This window comes from Dasypus novemcinctus, chromosome 2, assembly GCF_030445035.2.
Source record: "Dasypus novemcinctus isolate mDasNov1 chromosome 2, mDasNov1.1.hap2, whole genome shotgun sequence".
Lineage (NCBI taxonomy): Eukaryota > Metazoa > Chordata > Mammalia > Cingulata > Dasypodidae > Dasypus > Dasypus novemcinctus.
Window position 1 is genome coordinate 180,462,242 of NC_080674.1, and position 19,405 is coordinate 180,481,646.

At 43.0% G+C, this 19,405-nt stretch overlaps 1 protein-coding gene across 1 annotated transcript in view; it reads left to right on the forward strand.

Moving 5' to 3' along the window:
• Positions 1 to 19,405, forward strand: part of DOCK2 (dedicator of cytokinesis 2) — a 419,924-nt gene that overhangs the window by 191,652 nt on the left and 208,867 nt on the right. Inside the window, exon 27 of the mRNA XM_058282039.1 lies at positions 10,129 to 10,224. Within this exon, the coding sequence (XP_058138022.1) occupies positions 10,129 to 10,224 (96 nt within the window). The remainder of the gene's footprint in view (positions 1 to 10,128; positions 10,225 to 19,405) is intronic.

Consider the following 19,405-nt stretch of genomic DNA (forward strand, 5'->3'; position numbering starts at 1 on the left):
TATCACACCTTGTAATTTTCCTACAAGTTAACCTCTAATGTTTTAGAGTTATAAAATGTTCAGTTTTGGGAAATGGATGTGGTTCAGCCATTTGGGCTCCCTTCTACCATATGGGAGGTCCAGGGTTCAATGCCCAGGGCCTCCTGGTGAGGGCGACTGGCCCATGTGGCGAGCTGGCCCACGTAGAGTGCCGGCCCATGAGGGAATGCATCCCTGTGCAGGAGTGCTGCCTTGAGTGGGAATGCTGCCCCATGTGGGAAAGCTGCCCCGCGCATGAGTGCCGGCTGACACGGAGAGCTGGCACAGCAAGATGAAGAACAAGAGACACAGAGGACAGAAAATAAGAAGACGTAGCAGAACAGGGAGCTGAGGTGGCGCAAGGGAGCAATCGCCTCTCTCCCAGTCTGGAAGGTTCCAGGATCGGTTCCCGGAGCCGTGTGATGAAAAGACAAGCAAACACAGAAGAACGCACAGTGAATGGACACAGAGAGCAGACAATGGGGGAATGGGATAGGGAGGGGGGAGAAATAAATAAAAATAAATCTTTAAAAAAATGTTCAGTTTCTAATCAGGTGAGGATGGTCAGTCCAACGAAATTACATTTCCCAAGAGAGTAAGAGGACACTCCTCCTAGCCCCACCCTGGAGGGCTTATCAGAAAATGCTCCATTAAAAAGTCATGCAATCCTCAATTTGCTTTATTTCCAGGCTTTGGATAATATTTCCTGCACCCCTGCCATACATACAGCTAAATTTAATAAACACAATGAAAGCAAAACCATGCTATTAAGTTCGAGGGAGATGCTGTTGTCTGCTGTCAGCTCTGGCCCGAGGACGTCTGTCTTTGTTAAGAAAGGACCATGCATGAACTAGAGAGGTATTAAAGAGATATTAGCACCAGAGGGAGATCTTTTTAATTGGTATCATCAGATGAACTGAAAGGAAAATGAAAAAATGGAACGCCTTTCACATAATTCAATTCCGTGTTGTGACGAGGCGGTGTCTGTGTGGTCTTATGGAAAGCCATCTCATATATGGTTTGCCTGTCATTCTGGAAATACTGCTGGAGATCAGTGGTTTTGAACTGTAGCCTACAACATATTAGGTCTGCCACAGGGCCGAGGGTGAGCTGAGAAGACAGGGCTGGCTTCCCACTGCCCTTCTCCATCCTCAGCTCTCCTTAGGTGTGGGGCTAATGCATGGGATTTCTTTTTTTTCCCATGGTGTTTATTTATTTTTTGTCTTTATTTATTTATTTTTTAATGTTACATTTAAAAAATATGAGGTCCCCATATACCCCCCAACCCCCTTATCCTGCTCCTTCCACAACAACAACGTCCTCCAACATCATGGGACACTCACTGCACTAGGTGAACACATCTCTGAGCACTGCTGCACCACATGGTCAGTGGTCCACATTTAAGTTTACACTTTCCCCCAGTCCACCCAGTGGCCATGGGAGGACACACAATGTCCAGTTAACTGTCCCCGCAGTACCATCCAGGAGAACTCCAAGTCCTGAAAATGCCCCTGCATCACATCTCTTCTTCCCACTTCCCAACCCCCAGCAGCCATCATGGCCACTTTTCCACCTCAATGCCACATTTACTTCCATCACTAATCACAACAATTCCAGAATAGAGCATTAGCAAGTACACTCCAATCCATACTCCACTCCTCCATTCTGTGGACCCTGGGATGGTTATGTCCACTCCACCTCTGTATCAAGAGGGGGCTTAGATTCTACTTGGATGATGGATGCAGTTCTCCTGTTTGCAGTTGTAGGCACTCTTGGCTCCCTGATGTGGTGGTTGACCTTCTTCACCTCCCTGTTAGCTGGCTGGGGTAAGTCCAATAAACCAGAGGATAGGAGTTGCAAGTCTATTGAGACACAGGGCCTGGCTATCACATGGACAGTCCAGAGATTCAGGTCCCCTGATTATACACTAAACCCCAGCGCCAACCACAGGTCTGGTAAAAGTGACAGGAGAGGCTTGTGAACAAAGATCACATCTGAGTCCAGCTCCATCATGCTCAGGAACACAAACTCTAAAGTAGGGCCAACTGTCATGGCACTGAAGTCCATCTGGCCATAATCATATAACCTGTAGCCCTCAGAAGAACCAATACCTGGGGTTGTATCTACCTTAGCTGTCTCTGGGACTCTGCTGAGGTGTGTGTAAAGGTGACCCCTCTGATGACCTCCTGGCTCTTTTTTGGAGACTCATAGCCATGTAAACTCATTTGTCCTTTCCATTTCCCCCTTTTATTCAAGGTCAAAAAGCATTTTTAACTCCTGATATTACATGTAGACTGAGATATTCTGCTGGCCTGACCCTTTTATTTAAGGTCATTCTCCAGCCACATCATCAGCTGGTACTTGGTAGTAATCCCCCGATGCCAGGGAGGCTCATCCCCGGGAGTCATGTCCCACACTGGGGGGAAGGCAATGCATTTACTTGCTGAGTTTGGCTTCAAGACTGGCCACATTTAAGCAACATGGAGACTCCCAGGAGGTAACTCTTAGGCATCCTGCAGCTCTAGGCCTAGTTCTTATTTCAGGCCCACAAGCCCACAAGCATAGTCATTAGTATTGATGGCTGATTGTTGAACCATCCTTCCTTATTGGTCTTAGCCATTGCACTTGGGGGATTGTTGCTGTTCCATTAGGGAATGCAACAGAGCTCCCCCAGATCGGAAGTCAGCACCCCCCAGCCATTGTTCCCAACTGTAACCACTATGAAAACATCCAAACATTTTTATGCACCCCGTACATAGGCCCTGGAGAACTCCCTCCCAACCATGTGCCCCCCACCAATAACCCCCCACACCAGTTTCCTCTCCTGCCACTATCAAACCCCTCTGTGGCCTAAAACCTCCCTGAAAATGAAGCCCAATATATTGCCAGGTTCCATTAATAGCAAAATGGAATATAGTGATGGGTTTAAAGGTTGGATATAGAATACATACTAATTTAGAAAAATTAAAGTAAAAATAAATTGGGGTACTGAAAAGTAAAAAATGAAAAAGCATTGTTTTTAATGTTTTGCCTTCCATCACTGCAATAAGTGTTGCCCTGTATGCACATTGGTAAGGCAACTTCTTCCATCTCTTCCTCAGTGTCTACGTCCTTTCTTTTTCTTTTTCTTTCTAATTATTAAGCTTGTCTTCACAAAAGTTTTAGACCACAGTAATTCATATATACAATATACGGTACTCCCACATATTCAACATCAGACACTTTGTCCCTTCCCCAGCAATAATCTTTTTACATGTTCATACTATATTTACTACAACTAATATACAGATATTGAGACAATAGCTTTCAAACAAGGTTACACTTGGGTTTACATTATAGTTTATATTTTAGACTATACAATTTTCTAAATTTCTAGTTATCTTATGTTTTACATTATGATTTACATTTTAGCCTATAGGCTACATTTTTTTTTTTTTTTGGTGTAATTTAATGTGTCCTATATCCATCCTTGCATAATCTTGTGGAACACTTCCATTGCCCCACAGTTACACTGATTCCACCTATTCAATACCTCTTTCCCCCTCCCCTCAGGGCCCACAGTGACAATCACTCTTCATTGCTTGAAGGGCCATGTTCAGAGATACTTGTAAGAATGCTGAGGGCTTGACATGCTCAACTGCCCTAATGCACTAAGCCACCATTTCTCTCGAGAGATACAATTCCCTCTATTTGAGAACATTAGTCCTCCCCAGGATGTGAGTACACCTTCACTCTCATTGTATGGGTCTCCATCCAATGATATAAACCACTGTGACAAAATAGCACTCCCATACTCCCCAGAAGCCTGTCCTGCATCAGATTCTCCCCTTTAAGCATCTTAAACAGGTAGCGTTCCTTGTATTTTTGAAAAAGTTTTCTCAACATTATACTCTCAACTACATACCTGACAATCTCCTATGTTCATGTGGGATTTCACTTAAAGAAAGGACCCTGAGTCCCTTCCAGATGCAGCAGCCTATAATTATTAAAAGAAAAAAAAAATCACTACAATTTGCGGTGTGCTTAGATTGGATGGATTAATTTCTTTGCCAGGGCCATAATGGGAAGACTGATTTTGTCATTTCAATTACAAGCCACAGTTGAGTTGGAGCCGAGAAGAACACTTTCCCGGTGTTTCCCTCTACTTGCCTGGCACTGGAGCAATTAGCAGTTTGTGATTTGTGGCTGCACTTTTACTGCATAGCTCAGGTTTATCATCTTGAAAGTTTTCCATTTGCATATGTGCTATACATTCTTTGGATGACATTTCAATATCACCCAGAGTTTAGATTATACATTGCCTTGTGCTGCACTTTCTGCTACGTGCTGGGAATCTGCAAGCCCAGCCGGACTCCTGATGCAGCCCAAGGGCAATATGAGTTTCAACCACCGTTTATTGAGATTTACCAGTCCTTACTACCAGGGGCCTTACCGGCATCACCTGATTTATTCCTCAAAACAGTACGATGAGGTTTGTATTGTTTGCCACATATTTTAAATAAAGAAACTAAAATTTGGAGAGGGGACGTAAAGTGTCCAAGGTCATCCAGGTCAAATTAGCAGAGCTGGGATTGAAACTCAGATCTGTCTGATCCCATAACACATAGCCTCACAGGTTGGGAACTTTCAGAGTGAAATGAATTGAACTTGACAGTTTCCCCCTTTTAAATAGCAAACTTACTGAGCAGTCTAATTGCAGCTATTTGGACTTAAAAGAAATGACTGTTTAAAAGAAGCAGGAGGTCAAGAGAAAAGGGGGTTTAATGTCTCTATTTGTAAAGGCAGAGATGTAATCCTGGAAAAAAAAATAACTTCAAATGGAAACCATTATATAAATTTGCAATGCGGATAGGTTGATAGAATTGCAAAGGAATACCTTGAAGATACAGGAGTTATGAATATGGAGCATTGACGATTTTTTCAAAGGGGAAGAAAAGATGAGATGTCACTGAAGGCAGTTAGAAGCCAACCTGATTGAAGGCAGGGCCTGTTCATCGTGAGAGGGGGAGGAGGCTGATGAGGCCCCAGAGCGTGGCCAGACCTTGGTGTTCATGCTCCAACCTGCTGAGTTTGGGCAAGGAGCGCACTCTGGGGCCAGGCAGCTGAGTTTGTTTTTTGTTTTTAGTTTTGTTTTAATTTTTTTAAAAATTAAAGTTAATAGATCACAAGGAATGTTACATTAGAAAACATAAAAAAACAAGAAACAAGTTTCCCATATAACCCACTCCCCACCCCCCACCACATCATTTATGTAAATTGTATTTTTTTGAAGATATATACATCACAAAAAAAAGTTACACTAAAAAATATAAGAGGTTCCTGTATACCCCCCACACCCCCACCCCACTCCTCACACACCAACAACCTCCCTCATCATTGCGCACTCATCGCACTTGGTGAACACATTTTGGGGCACTGCTGCACTACACAGATAATAGTTTACCCTGTAGTTCGTTCTCCCCCAGTACATTCAGTGGTTATGGCAGGATATATAAATTCCAGCATTTGACCCTGCAATATCATTAAGGACAACTCAAAATCCCCAAAATTACCCCATATCACATCTCTTCTACCCTCTCCGTGCCCTCAGCAACTACTGTGGCCACTTTCTCTACCTCGATGCTAAAATTTCTTCTATTACTCATCATAATAGTTTCATAGTAGAATATCAGTAAGTCCACGCTAATCCATATTTTATTCCTCCATTCCATGGACACTGGGATGGTGATGTCCCCTCCCACCTCTAGATCAAGAGGGGACTTAGATTCCACATGGATGATGGATACAATTCCTCTGCTTACAGGTGTAGGCACTCTTGATTCCCTGGTGTGGTGGTTGACCATCTTCACCTCCCTGTTAGCTGACCTGGGTAAGACCAATGAACCAGAGAGTAGGAGTTACCACTCTGCTGAGGCTCAGGACCCAGCTGGCACATGGACAGTCCAGAGATTCAAGTCTCTTGAGTATGGACCACCCCTAGTGCCAACCACATGTTCAGTAAAAGTGACAGAAAAGGCATGTGTAGAAAAGTCACATCTGAGTCCACCTCCGTCACACTCAGGAGCACAAATTCCAAAGTAGGGCCCTCTGACATGGCACAGAGCTCCAAATCCATCTGCCATGACTGTATACCCTGTGGATCTCCAAAGCCTTCAGGACAACCAGTACCTAGGGTTGTATCTACTTTGGCTTTTTCTGGGGTCCTGCTGAGGTGTGTATAAGCACGACCCCTCTGATGACCTCCCAGCTCTTTTTGGAAGACTCTTAGCCATATCATCTCATTTGTCTTTGCCATTTCCCCCTTTTATTCAAGGTCAAAGAGCAGTTTTTAACACTTGATCAAACATGTAGGCTGAGATATTTTGCTGATCTGAGTTGACCCTTTTATTCGAGGTCTCTTTCTAGTTGCTTCTCCAGTTAGTGATTGGTAGTAATCCCTTGGCGCTAGGGAGGCTCATCCACAGAAGTCATGTCCCACACTGGGGGGAAGGTAATGCATTTACATGCTGAGTTTGGCTTAGAGAGTGGCCACATTTGAGCAACATGGAGGCTCTCAGGAGGTAACTCTTAGGCACCCTACAGCTCTAGACCTAGTTCATATTTCAGGCACACAAGCTCCTAAGCATAGTCATCAGTATCAAGGGCTCATTGTTGGACCATCCTTCCTTGTTGATCTTTGCCATTGTACTTGGGGGATTATTGTTGTTCTATTGGGGAATGTGATAGAGCTCTCCTGGGTAGGAACTCAGCACTCCCTCAGTTGACCTTTGTAACTGTAACTACTATAAAAATACCCCACATATATCCTAACATATTTATGTTCCCTATATACATGCCCTGGAGAATTCTCCCCCATGTGCCCCCCCCATCAATAACACCCCACACCAGAGTTCCTCTGCTGCCATAGTTGAACCTCTCTGTGGTCCAGAACTTCTTCAACAATGAATCCTAATATATTGCCAAATTCACGAAATAGGAAATTGAAATACAGGGATGGGTTTAAAGTTTAGAAACAGAATACATAGTAATTTAGAAATACTAACATAAAGTACAAATAAATTGGTGTATTAATAAAATGAAAAATATTATAAAGCTTTGTGTCTAGCGTTTTGCCTTTCATCACTGTAATAGGTGTTGTCCTATATGTACAGTGTGGCAAGGCACTTCCATTTCTTCCTCAGTGTCTACATCCTTTCTTTCTTTATTTTTCTTCTAATTTTTAATTTTGTCTTCTAAAAAGTTTTGGATCACAGTAATTCACATACACAATATAGGGGACTCCCATATATCCAACATCAAACCTTTTTACCCTTTCCCCAGCAATGATCTCTTTACATGTTCGTGTTATATTTGCTGGAGCTGATGTACAAATTTTGAAACATAGCTATCAAACATGGTTCCATTTTGGTTTACATTATGGTTTATATTTTAGACTGTACAAATTTCTAAATTTTTAGTTTCCTTATGTTTTACATTATAGTTTACATTTTAGTTTATAGTCTTTTATACACGTTAGATGTAAATTGACATGTCCATCATTGCATGATCTTGTGGGGCACTTCCATTGCCCCCAGTTGCCCTGCTTCCATCCATGCTATACCTTTCGCCCTCCCCTCAGGGCACACCGTGATACTCAATCTTCTTTACTTGAGGAACCAGATTTACAGATACTGCAACAATGCTGAGGGCTTGGCATAGTAGACTGCCCTAACTAATTGGGAGCCATTGATTCTCTCAAGACACAATTCTCTCCTTTTGGAAACATCAGGTCTCCCCAGGATGTGGGTACACCTTCACACTCATTGTATGGGTCTCCACCCAATGATATAACACACTATGACAAAATGAGCACTCACACACTCCCTAGAAGCTTGTGCCTGTACCAGATGCCCCCGCTTAAGCACCTTAAACACATGATTCTTTCTTATGTTTTCTAAATAATTTTCTCAACAGTATAGTTTCAGACATATACCTGACATTCTCCCATATTCAACGGTTTCCCCTGGCCCTCCCCTCAATTCCTTGGGTTATCTGACCCATCCTCCCAACCCTAGCCCCCCTCAAGCCCACAAAGCCCCACCCAAAGGTATCCCTATGCCCCCATCTTATCCCTTCCCTGTACAAATACTTACCTCCAGCTTCAGGCAGCTGAGTTTGAATCCCTTCTCCCTGACTTCCCATCTGTGTGACCCTGGAAAGTTCCTTACCCTCTCTAGGCTTCTTTTTCCTCATCTGAACAGTGAAGACCATATTACCCATCTTGTTGTGAGATGTGGCAAATGGCTAGCATGGTGGCAGACATATGGCAAGCATTCAGAAATGTTATTTATTGTCGAAATTATTACTGTTCGCATCACATTGACATAGTGCAAGATATAGGAGCTTAAAAGTCAGCAAAAAAGCTTAAAGAGATAAGTGAAAAGAAGAGAGGAGACGGGTTCAGTGGTTGCCAAGCAGTAAAGGGACGCATTATCTTCTCTGCCCCTATGCACCAGGATGGGAGCACCATATGTGGGGAGAGGGCTGGATGGTGGGGGGAGCCCAAACCCAGCAAGGGCCCGAGGTCAGGATGGAGCATGAGAACTTGCTTCTGTCAGACCTATGCCCTAATGGGTGCCCTGGCAGCAGAGGTTCCGCTGGTAAGTGCCACAAAGCTGGAGAAATGGGCATCAGCTTACATGTAGAAGAAGATGAGTCTCGGGCAAGAGAGAAAGGAAGCTCTGGGTTACTCATCTTCAGGTGCTGATAATCATTGAAAGCATGTTGGGAGGGGAAGGTATCTTAAGCACTTCTTTTTTCTTTCCTTCCCTTCCCCAACTATGGCTCTATGTTCCTTTTGTTGGTTACATGGAGAGACAAAACCATAGTTGAGTGCAACAAAGTCACGAGGTGCTTGGGAATGAGCGTGAATGATCGTTGCTTTTTCAGCCGCCATTTATTCAGCAGCTTTCTCCCATTGGGCTCTGGTTAGGTCCTGAAGAGATGCAAGGCTGCTCCATCTCCAGAGTTTCCCAGGGTGCTGTGCTGGGGTTCTCCACCGTCAGAATCACCCACATCACCTCCAGACGTTACTGATGCCAGGGCTCTATCCCAGACTTACAGAATCTCCTGCAGTAGAAACAGGCGTGTATATTTTTCCAACATGGCACATTTAACTTTTGTGTTCAAGTCAACTCTGAAAGTCTGGTGGGAGGACCTTCCACATTTTGTAGATGAAGATATGGAGGCTCAGAGAGGTTTCATGAAAAGTGAAGTCACAGAGCTGGCAGGTGCAAGACCGAGAGCTTCTGGGGCTTTCTGCCTACATGCCTTCACAGGGATGCATGGATGTGACTCTGTGCCCCACAGCTCTGCTCGTGAAAGGATCTGAAGATATAGGTGAATGTGCATGAGACCCTTGCCTACTACAGCAAAAGCTCAAAAAGCATCAGCAAATCCTACAAAGGGTTCAAGGACTTGCATTGAAAGTAGACAGAACCCTATAATTTTCACACTTGACTCATCAGGGGTTTCTCCCCGAGGTGAAGTTGCAGCTTCTGCTACATAGGCTCCTCCAAGGCTATAGCTTCTGCCAGACAACCCTGCAGGGCTCCAGCTATGTTGCCTCCTCTCTTTGTCCCTCTAGTTTAGGGAAGATGGAGGCTTCCTGCTGTGTCTAATCTTTAGGTTACCTTATCATCCCTTGTTTGGTGTCTCAGCTTCTCTCTTATCTGTATAGCCCATTCCCTGCATCGAATTTCCCTCATATTCCTCGTTAGATCCTGACTTACACAAATGAAGAAACCAAGGTTTAGAGAGGGTAAGTAATGGCCGATGTACCACAACAATTCTTGTCAGAACTAGTATTCTAAACCCAAAGTTTCCAGTTCCAGAACTTAAGATATCAACTGCTAACTTATAAAGGGACCAGTGAAATTCTCATTGTCCATGCTGGGTGATGATGGCAGTGGGTGATGATGAGGGCAGTGGGTGATGATGAGGGCACTGGTAGTGGTGACGATGGAGAAGATGGTCTTGTGATCGCCAGTTCTCTCCACCCTCGTCTGTATCCTGTGGGGTATTGTACAGACACAGTGTCGTGGTTGTCACACGGCTGTCTGACTGTTGCAGGCCTTCACCTACGACCACATCCAGGAGATCATGGTCCAGCTGCTGCGCACGGTGAACCGGATGGTCATCACGATGGGCCGGGACCACGCTCTGATCGTGAGTAGATCTCTTCCTCGTGTCAAAGGTTTCAGACTCTCCAGGGTAAGGAATCGAGGCTCTGGAAGACCAGACCATCTGAAACATCCACTGCTGATGGTTGCTTTGTTTTGGGGTGCAGGGGTCAGGTTTTTCCCTCCCAAGTTCCTCAGGTTGTGGAAATAGAACAAGACTTAGCACTTGTCCACCAAGTTGAAGGTAGAGAATGTCACTGGTAAAAAAATGGAGAGGTGAGAGGAGCATTTGGTAAGTGGACAAGGCAGAGTTCTCAAATGCAAGGTCACCAGGCATGTTATTTCTGGCCTGGAGTGAAGCAGGGCCTGGCCCTGTGAGCTTAGTTTTCTAAGTGGCTTCGTTGTGGGTTAGCTCTGCCCACAGGTGCGGGTTAATCCAAGGTGACTGCTAAGCCTTAGGCTATTCTTCTGTGCAGGCAGGATATCCTGAAGATCAGGAGATTTCTGTCTCCTCATATGATTTTTCCCTTCTCTGGACTCAGAGCCAATCTCTGTCCATCTTGCTTTATACGAAGGGCCCCAAATTCAAATGCCTACTGGGGCCAGCCTCCAACCTAATCCAACTGTGTCACTCCTCTGCACACCCCCCAGTGGTTTCTCATCTCACTCAGAGTCCAGTCCAGGGTAAAATGCCTTCTGTCCCTTGCTCATTTTTGCCTCATACATCAGATTCTCTATCTGGGGGCTTGTTCACTCATTTTAATTAGATCTTGTCTCGGGTATCACCTAATGAGAGAGGCTTTTCCTGCCATGACCACCCTATCTGTAATAGCTGGTACCTCTCTACCTTCCTTTACTCTCTACCCCTTCTTTCTTTCTTTTTCTTCGTACTTATCACCACCTGAAATATGTATCAATTTATTCATCTGTTTATTGTCTAGCTCTCCTCATAAGAATATAAGTTCTAGGAGAGTAAGGATCTTTGTTGGTTTTGTCCATTGCTGTATTTCCAGGGTCTACAACAGTACCTGGCACATAGTAGATGCTCAATAAATACTTGTAGGATGGCTGGCTGGAGGGAGGGAGGAAGGGAAGGAGGCAGGGAGAGCATGTACCAGGCAGGGACTCTAATGTCTAACCCAGGGAATCTAATATCTAAAGAGGACAAATACTACTCATTTGTAACTGATTGATGTCATGTAAGAATGGGCCATATAGCTACCTGAACTTCCAGTTTCTCAATGGAAGCCGAAAGTCCCCCACTTTAGGTGAACTATCCTGATATTTGTGCCTTGGCCACTAACTTTTTGGAATGTCTAAAAGCACTTCATAAGCACCCAACAGCTGCATTCAGCTTTCACAGAGCCCATCTGGGATCTCTGCTTTAAACTGGTGTGGGAAGAGCCAGGTTAGGGATGTCGAACGGTGATATACTGTAACCCCCGTCCCCAAGGGGCTATCACAGTAGCTGGGGCAAAATCTGATCCCTAGAAGCAGCTAAGTATAACTAGCTGCTGTCTCCTCACTCCTGAAGCATGTTTACTTACTGTACATTTTAAGAAGTGGTGACATCCAGAGAGCACCAGCAGTGCCCAATGCTCCTGCCTCCCTGGGCTAGAGAGCTGCGCAAATCTATCTTTTTTTTTTTTAAATGTTAAAAAACTAGAATATTATTTATTGATCAATGAATTCTGATATAACATTGCTAAGTTAAGTAAAAATCTAATTTTAACATATAGAGCAATAAAACCATAACTTTGAAGTTATCTTTTTTTATCAAAGAAAATGACAATTATTAAATATTATTAGTATAATCAACCTGTAAAATATCTGGACTCTTCAAAATAATTTGAACAAAGTTAGGTAGCCTGGAGATTCAAATGACCCTGACAAACTTGGCCTAGTATGATATTATATGGTCAGAAAATTATCTCTTTTACTGGATTCAATTCCAAGTTTTGGATATGTATAGAGAGAGACATAGACATAGACATAGAATAGATATAGATAGATAAAGATGATACAGATATATTTAACACATGAAATGTTTACTTATACCCTGCAAATTTCAATTTTTATTTCTTTTCTTTGGGTTGCAAATTTCTCTGGAAATTTGTTATTTTAAGTATTTCCAAGGAAGATATTATATTTAGCTGTATTTATAATTTTTCCCCATGATTCATGATATCAATTAAATTCCATATTGTTATTTAGCTCTGATAATAACAAAGTAGTTACATATTGTTAAAAAGTCCTACTTGTGTGTGTATATGTGTGTAAAAATATTTATATTTGAAATGACTAATGCTTTGGATGCTTTCAAAATAATGCTGCAGAAAGGGAAATTAATGGGTATAAAAATTAATACAATTGGCTATAAGTTGTTACTTGTTGAAGTTGGGTGATGAGTTCAGTTGGTTTAATACGCAATTTTCCATACATTTGTTTGTGTGTGGAATTCTGTGAATTAAACATTTTACAAAAAGAAAATTGCAGTCACTACTGTTTGAGTACCTATGATAATTGTGGGACTGGTGTTTGATATTACCCAAGTCCCATTTTGTATAAGGCCAAAGGTTTACATTTATTTTATGAGGAAGCTGGATTAGATTTGGAATACATAGGATTTTTTTCTTTTTCTCTCTTTTTATAATTTTCTTTGCTGTTACTTCTTTTTAAAATTAATTTATTGATATATATCATTCATAAATAAACATCTATCTTGATATTTGCCTCACTACCTTAGAAGTCTCACCATTTCTTATTCAGTTACAAGCTCCCATCTCCGTGCTTCTCATAACACACCTTAGATAAGCACCTTATCACTTCTGGTATCTTTATTCCTTCTCTTTGGAGCCAAACTAAAAATGATCATCAGCCCGTTTGGCTCGTTCCATTTATAGCAGGTTCTTAACGCTCTGTCTTTCCTTTAGAAGAGTGATTCCTGAAAACAGTGCCTGGATCACAGAAGAGCCAAATAAGTGGTGTCTATTGTTGTTGTCCTTTCTGTCTGGTACAGTGCTTCTCTCTGTCCTTTTGCATTATCAAAACAGACTAGTGATCCCAGTTTGGGCCTCATTCACCTACGGCCAGTTCTATGAGCCTTTTATCTGCTGCTCTGACCTGGTCCCTTGTTCTTCCAACAAATGCTCCTGTCTGCTGCCCGATCAATCTTTACCAGGGCACTCCCTTAACTCTAAACTGTTCAGTAGCTACCTACTGCCTCCCATATTAAGTCATAAATGCATTAGCCTGACCATTCTCAGTTTCTGTGGTCTGGCCGCAACCACATTTTTCATCCTTCTCACCCTCTCTGCTCCATCCCAATATTCAACTGGAGTGGATGCCTGGATATTGCTAAAACATGCCTGGCACTTTCTCACTTTCATGCTTAGCCTATGCTGCTTTCTTTGCCTGGAATTCCACTTTTTGCCTTCTCAACCAATTGAAATCCTACCCAGGGTCCAAGGTCTGGCATAAAGGTATTCCCTTGTGAAGCTGTCCCAAATCTCACCAATGTGGCTGAGACCTTTCAACCTTTTAAATCTCACAGTCCTCTCTGCCTTTTTATTTTTTAACAGCTTGATTGAAGCATAATTTGCAGACTTTAAAATTCGCCCATTGTAAGTGTTTAGTTTGATGAGTTTTAGTAAATTTTAACAGTTGTGCCACCATCACCATAATCCAGTTTTTGAACACTTCCTTCATCCCCCAAAATTCCATTTGCCATCACTCCCCATCCCTACTGCCCCCTCTCCACCTACCCACCATCCCAGGCAGCAACAAGCTGTCTTTATAGGCTTGCCTTTCCCGAACATTTTGTATGAATGGTAACATACAATTTGAGGTCTTTTGTGCCTGACTTCTTGGCTTAGCTTGTTTTGATGTTCATCATATTGTAAGATAACTAGCACTTCATTCTTTTTTATTGCAGAATAGTATTCCATTGCATGTGTATACCACATTTTGTTTACCCATTCACAGGTTGATGGCTATTGGGTTATTTCCACTTTTGGCCTATTATGAATAATGCTGCTATGAACATTCATATTCATAAGTTTTGTGTAGACATATTTTAATTTTAATTTCTTTTGGGTGGAACTCTAGGAAAGGAATTGCTGAATCCTATGGAAAGTATAAGCTTAACTTATAAGAAACTGCCAAACTGTTTTCCACAGTGGCTGTACCAATTTATATGCCCACATGTGACTAGCTTCTTGAGAGCTTACCAGCACTTAGTATTGTCCAGCCTTTGGAGTATAACGATTCTGGCGGATTGGTAGTGGCATCGCATTGCGATTTTAGTTTGCATTTCCCTGATGACTAATGAGATTGAGCGATTTTAGTTTGCATTTCCCTGATGACTAAAGAGATTGAGCTCCTTTCCACGAGTTCTGCCTCCTATTTTGAGTCATTTTTATCTGCAAACTTGCAATAGCTCCTCTTTTGCTTTTGAAGGCTGGGACCTATGTGTAAAATGGGGTGATAATAGACTTTCCTCATTGAGTTGCTGTGAAAATTAAATAAAATAACACACAGAAGAAGCTTTTGCACATGTGTTTCTTGCACATAACATTCATTCTTTCAACGTTTTATGAGATCCTCTTATATATTCAATATAAAGACTCAAAAATGAGCTAGGCATGGTCTGTGCCCTCAAGAAAACCATGACTCCTCCTGTAAGATGTCCCTCAAGCACCTCAGACTTACTGTGTCCCAAACTCAACCCATCATCAGACCCCTGAAGCCCACTCTGCACCCTCCCTGTGTTTACTCTCGGTTTGTGGGACTGTCCTCCTAGAACTGGGGAGGCCGTGCTTGACCGCCCCCCCCCCCCTGCCTGCCACTCCTCCTCGCTCACCAAGGCCTGCAGCTTTGCGTGCAGCAGGCTCGGTCCCTCCCTCCTGGGGACAAATGCCTCTCTTCTCCAGTTTGCCAAGGGAGAGTTTTTCCTGTGCCTGCCTTGGCGGCTGTGCTCATTAGCCTCGCACCCAGTAAGGTGACTTTCTGTCTCTGTGCCTCTCTCCCTACTTTCTGTGGCCCCCCTGAGGGCACGGGCGCTGCTCTACTCTTCCTTTACCCTCAGCACCCAGCAGGGTGGCTGGCCTACAGTGGACCCTTCAATAAATGCCTGCTGCACGAATGTGTAAACCAATGAATCTATGAGTGAAATACTCCCTGAAAATGCTGAGTAATTTTGCACCTTCATATTTCTGTCTATGCTTTTCCCCCCTCCATTCGGATCACTTTTGTTTCCTTAAAAAAAAGTTTTTGCCCTAAATATTGGGAACGTACATTTCAGGGAGTGTGTGAGCAATGCAAGGAATTGTCTCTTTAGCCTTTCCCTGCCTCCTGGATGGATTCCAGAAGCCTTGCAGAGGTTCTACATTGCAAAGTGTGCCATTAGTATCAATGGCTCTTGAGTTTACTAGTGTAATTACAACCAAGAAGTGCCAAGTGGGGATTGCTGGTGGCGTGTAGCAAGCACACCTCACTGAGAGAAGGAATGTGCCTGAAAGAGAAGAAGTAAATAGGTTTTTCTTAAGTTATAGCTTCATTTTCACAAAATGGGCATTTCAGCAATTCTTAGAATAGAAATATCTCCTGCAAATGAGAGAAAATGATGGTGGAAATTAAGTAGCCAGAGGTCAGGGGTCCCTGTCTTCGTGCTGAAGGCCCCAATTTAATTCTGAATTGAAATTTGACAAGGAGGAGAACTCTCCATTCCACCGTCACTATTAATTTTCCAGATGGGATTTTTATTGGTTAGTTTCCATTGCTTGGGAATATTAGAAAATCAGTGTTATGGTAAGCACCAGCCATTTCTGGTACTTCTGAAATTCCAAGAAGGCCCCACCCAGGGGTGTGGCAGCCAGTTGCTCATCATGCTGTTGGGTGATTAACTCGTGATACTTTTTATTTGAAGGAGTTGGACTCTTGTGATAAAAGGTATTCACTTTTAAAATTACGGGGACCACATTGCTAGGACGGCTTGCTTCTTGTGTCAGTGTGTTGTTGTAATTATCATTTGGTGGAAATAGTCATTACTGATTTATATGTAAATCAACCTGTCTGAGCGATGAATAGTTGATGATTATAAAAGCACAAAAGGAAATTTTTTGAAAACAAAAAGCAAAAACAACAACAACAAAATGTTTACATGATGAGTATCCCCTCTTTCTCTCTTTTCCAGAGTCTAGTTTTGTCAGATAACTGTTTGGTGGCTTAAGTTACCAAGGAATTCGATTTGGAAGCTGAGAAAGGCAGCATGGTTTGGTAGAAAGGATAAGGGGGAACAGAAGAGTTAGTTCCATGCTGGTTCTGCAGAGAACTGCTTTTGTGACTTTATGCCAAGTTAACTTTCATTTATGCTGATTAATTTCTCTAGAAATTGGGTTTCTTTTCTGAAATGAACTATTTTATCTTTGAGATCAGTTTCCTGATTTAGCCAATGCTTAGTCTCTTTACCTGTCTTTCAAATTCCTTAGTCAGTGATGGAAAACAGTTTTGCTTTGTGTACCAACTCTGCTGGATTGCCAATGGCTGCCTATAAAACTGTGCTGAGAAGGATTTAGAGGCTATCTCTTGACTCCGTGGGAAGGGGTGCTGAACTGACTAGTGATGTCTGTCATGAATATGGAATGGGAAAATGGTAATGTATGCAAGATACTTGCAAGTATTACACATTGACTGAAATGAAATAACTGGTGTTTTTCTGACCCAATGCAAACTTCTTGTGTAGTCTATATTCTCCTATACCTATTCTTGGTTCCTCTAAGTTTGCTGTAGAGTGAAAGCAGAAGAATAAAGGAAAAAAAAATCAATATTCACTGATAGCCTGCATTTTACTAGGGAATGGTTTCCATATGCTATGTGACATATTTTATTAACTCTCAGATGCATGATAATTTTATGTGCTCCTAAGAAAGAACATATGCTGCCATTAATTAAACTATGACACAGTGGTTTCTTATTGCATTGATTGTCATCTTTAGTGATGTTAATAATATTGAAAAGGAAATTTTGTCTCAAAATCTTTACAGTGTAGTCAATCATATCTTTGAGTCCTCACAGGTAATTATCATTACCCCCTTTTATCATTAGACTGAGTAAGGATCAGAGCATGAAAGAGTTGTTTCCAAAGTCACACAGCTAATAGAATGGGATGGGAATGCAGGCATTTCCAACATGAGGCTGTGCCTACTTATCCAGAATTCCTTGCTTCCTTCCAAGAAGGTGTCCCAGAGGTCAAGAAGCAGGGTGGGGAGATATACCCAGGCTTGTTGGTGCAGGACATGGAAGGGGGCATCTCAGGGAGCCTTTCCTGTTGGGCATGTCTTGCACCCGCTGCTCTAGAGAAGGCTGCCCCCAGCCTCTGCCTCCCCAGTGCTCGGGGTCCAGCAATCCCAGGAGGAGAACCAGCCAGGGAACGTGATACTCCCAGAAGTTCTTGGAATGAGAATGAGCTGGTAATTCTGTTGAAATTGGCCTCTAGCTTTTATTTGGGATAGTTAGAATAAGCCTCTGGGTGATATATTTTGGGCCTAATTACCCCAGTTTTCACAAAAGAGTCTGTTGAATGATTAAATAAAGGTAAATACAGTTAGCATCATTCCAGCTCCAGAAATTCAGAGCAGTTTGTTCAAAGAGGAAAGAGAAATGTGCAGCTCACCCCCTCCTCCATGGCCCCACCTTGCCCTGGCGCTGAAGAGTCCAGGGGGCATCTGAGTCATCAGAGAGAGTCAGGACACGGACGCTCAGACTTCACTGTCCATTCTCAGGACACCAAATGGGAACTGGCCCAGCCGTGTGGCCCCTCTGGGCCGCAGTGTTTGCTCCTGGCTGCACCCAGACAGTGCCAGCTCTCCCCAACATGCCATCAAGAGCAGGTCTGAGTGAAGATGGAGTCTAGGACCAGAGCTTGTGAAGCGGCTCCAGCCGGAAGCGGTTGACTTTTGACCTTCACTCAATGATCCAGCACCTTTATAAAAACAATATTTATAGCAAAGCTATTATTTATTGGGCACACATCCTGTAGGCCAGGCCCTGAGCTAAGCATCTTATATACAGAGGTAAGCACCATTTAACCTTCAACAGTTACTCAGAGTTTACATATGAGAAAACTGAGGCACAGAGACATTAGGTAACATGCCTGTACTCACACAGCTTCTTGGTGGAAGAGCTAAGATTTGAACCCAGGCAGTACTGTTTCTAGAGGCCCCTGCCCTTAGATAACATCAAATTTTTCTTTAGTCATCAAATATATTTTTTAAAAATTACTTTGTATTTATTTATTTTTTAATGTTATATTAAAAACATCTGAGGTCCCCATATATCCCCCACCCCTCTCACCCACTCCTCCCATAACTACAACCTCCTCCATCATCATGGGACATTCATTGCGCTTGGTGAATACATCTCTGAGCACTGCTGCACCACGTGGTCAATGGTCCACATTATAGTTTACACTCTCCCCCAGTCCACCCAGTGGGCCCTGGCAGGACAGAAAATGTCCAGCATCTGTCCCTGCAGTACCACTCAGGACAACTCCAAGTCCTGAAAACGCCCCCACATCACATCTCTTCTTCCCACACCCCACCCTCAGCAGCCACCATAGCCACTTTCTCCATCTCAATGCTGCATTTACTCCCATTACTATTCACAGTAGTTCCAGAATAGAATATCAGTATCAAATATTTTAAAGGTAATAGTGAGCACCTTAAACCCAGCTGTTGTCCTGTCTAAATCATAGAATTTCATGAGATTATTTCTGTGGCAGCTCTCAAAAAACCATAAACCGATACAGAATTTTGGTGGTTTTATGATGACAGTCATATGTTTAGGATCCATCTCCTCAATTCTATTAATTAAACCATAAAAACCTAAAATGTTAGAAAATGACCTTTCTATTTATTTGACTGTTGGTACTTGCAATACAGCAGGTTTCATAGAGGAGGACAAAGCTAGGATGGAGAAAGGGAGATTTTAAAGGATTTTGGAGGGAAAGACAGTCACCTTCTCCTTCCACCTCCAGCTCATCCCCAGACCCTGTTCGTTCTACTTCCTAAAGACCTCTCAAGTCCAAATGCTTCTCTCTACCTTCAGTGCCACTAGCCTGGGTCAGGCCACATCCACCCCCTACTGCCCTCCCTGCTACCCCCCCAACAGGGCACACTGCCTCCTCTCCTATTCCTTTCCAATGCATTCTTCCCACTGTGGCCAAAGTG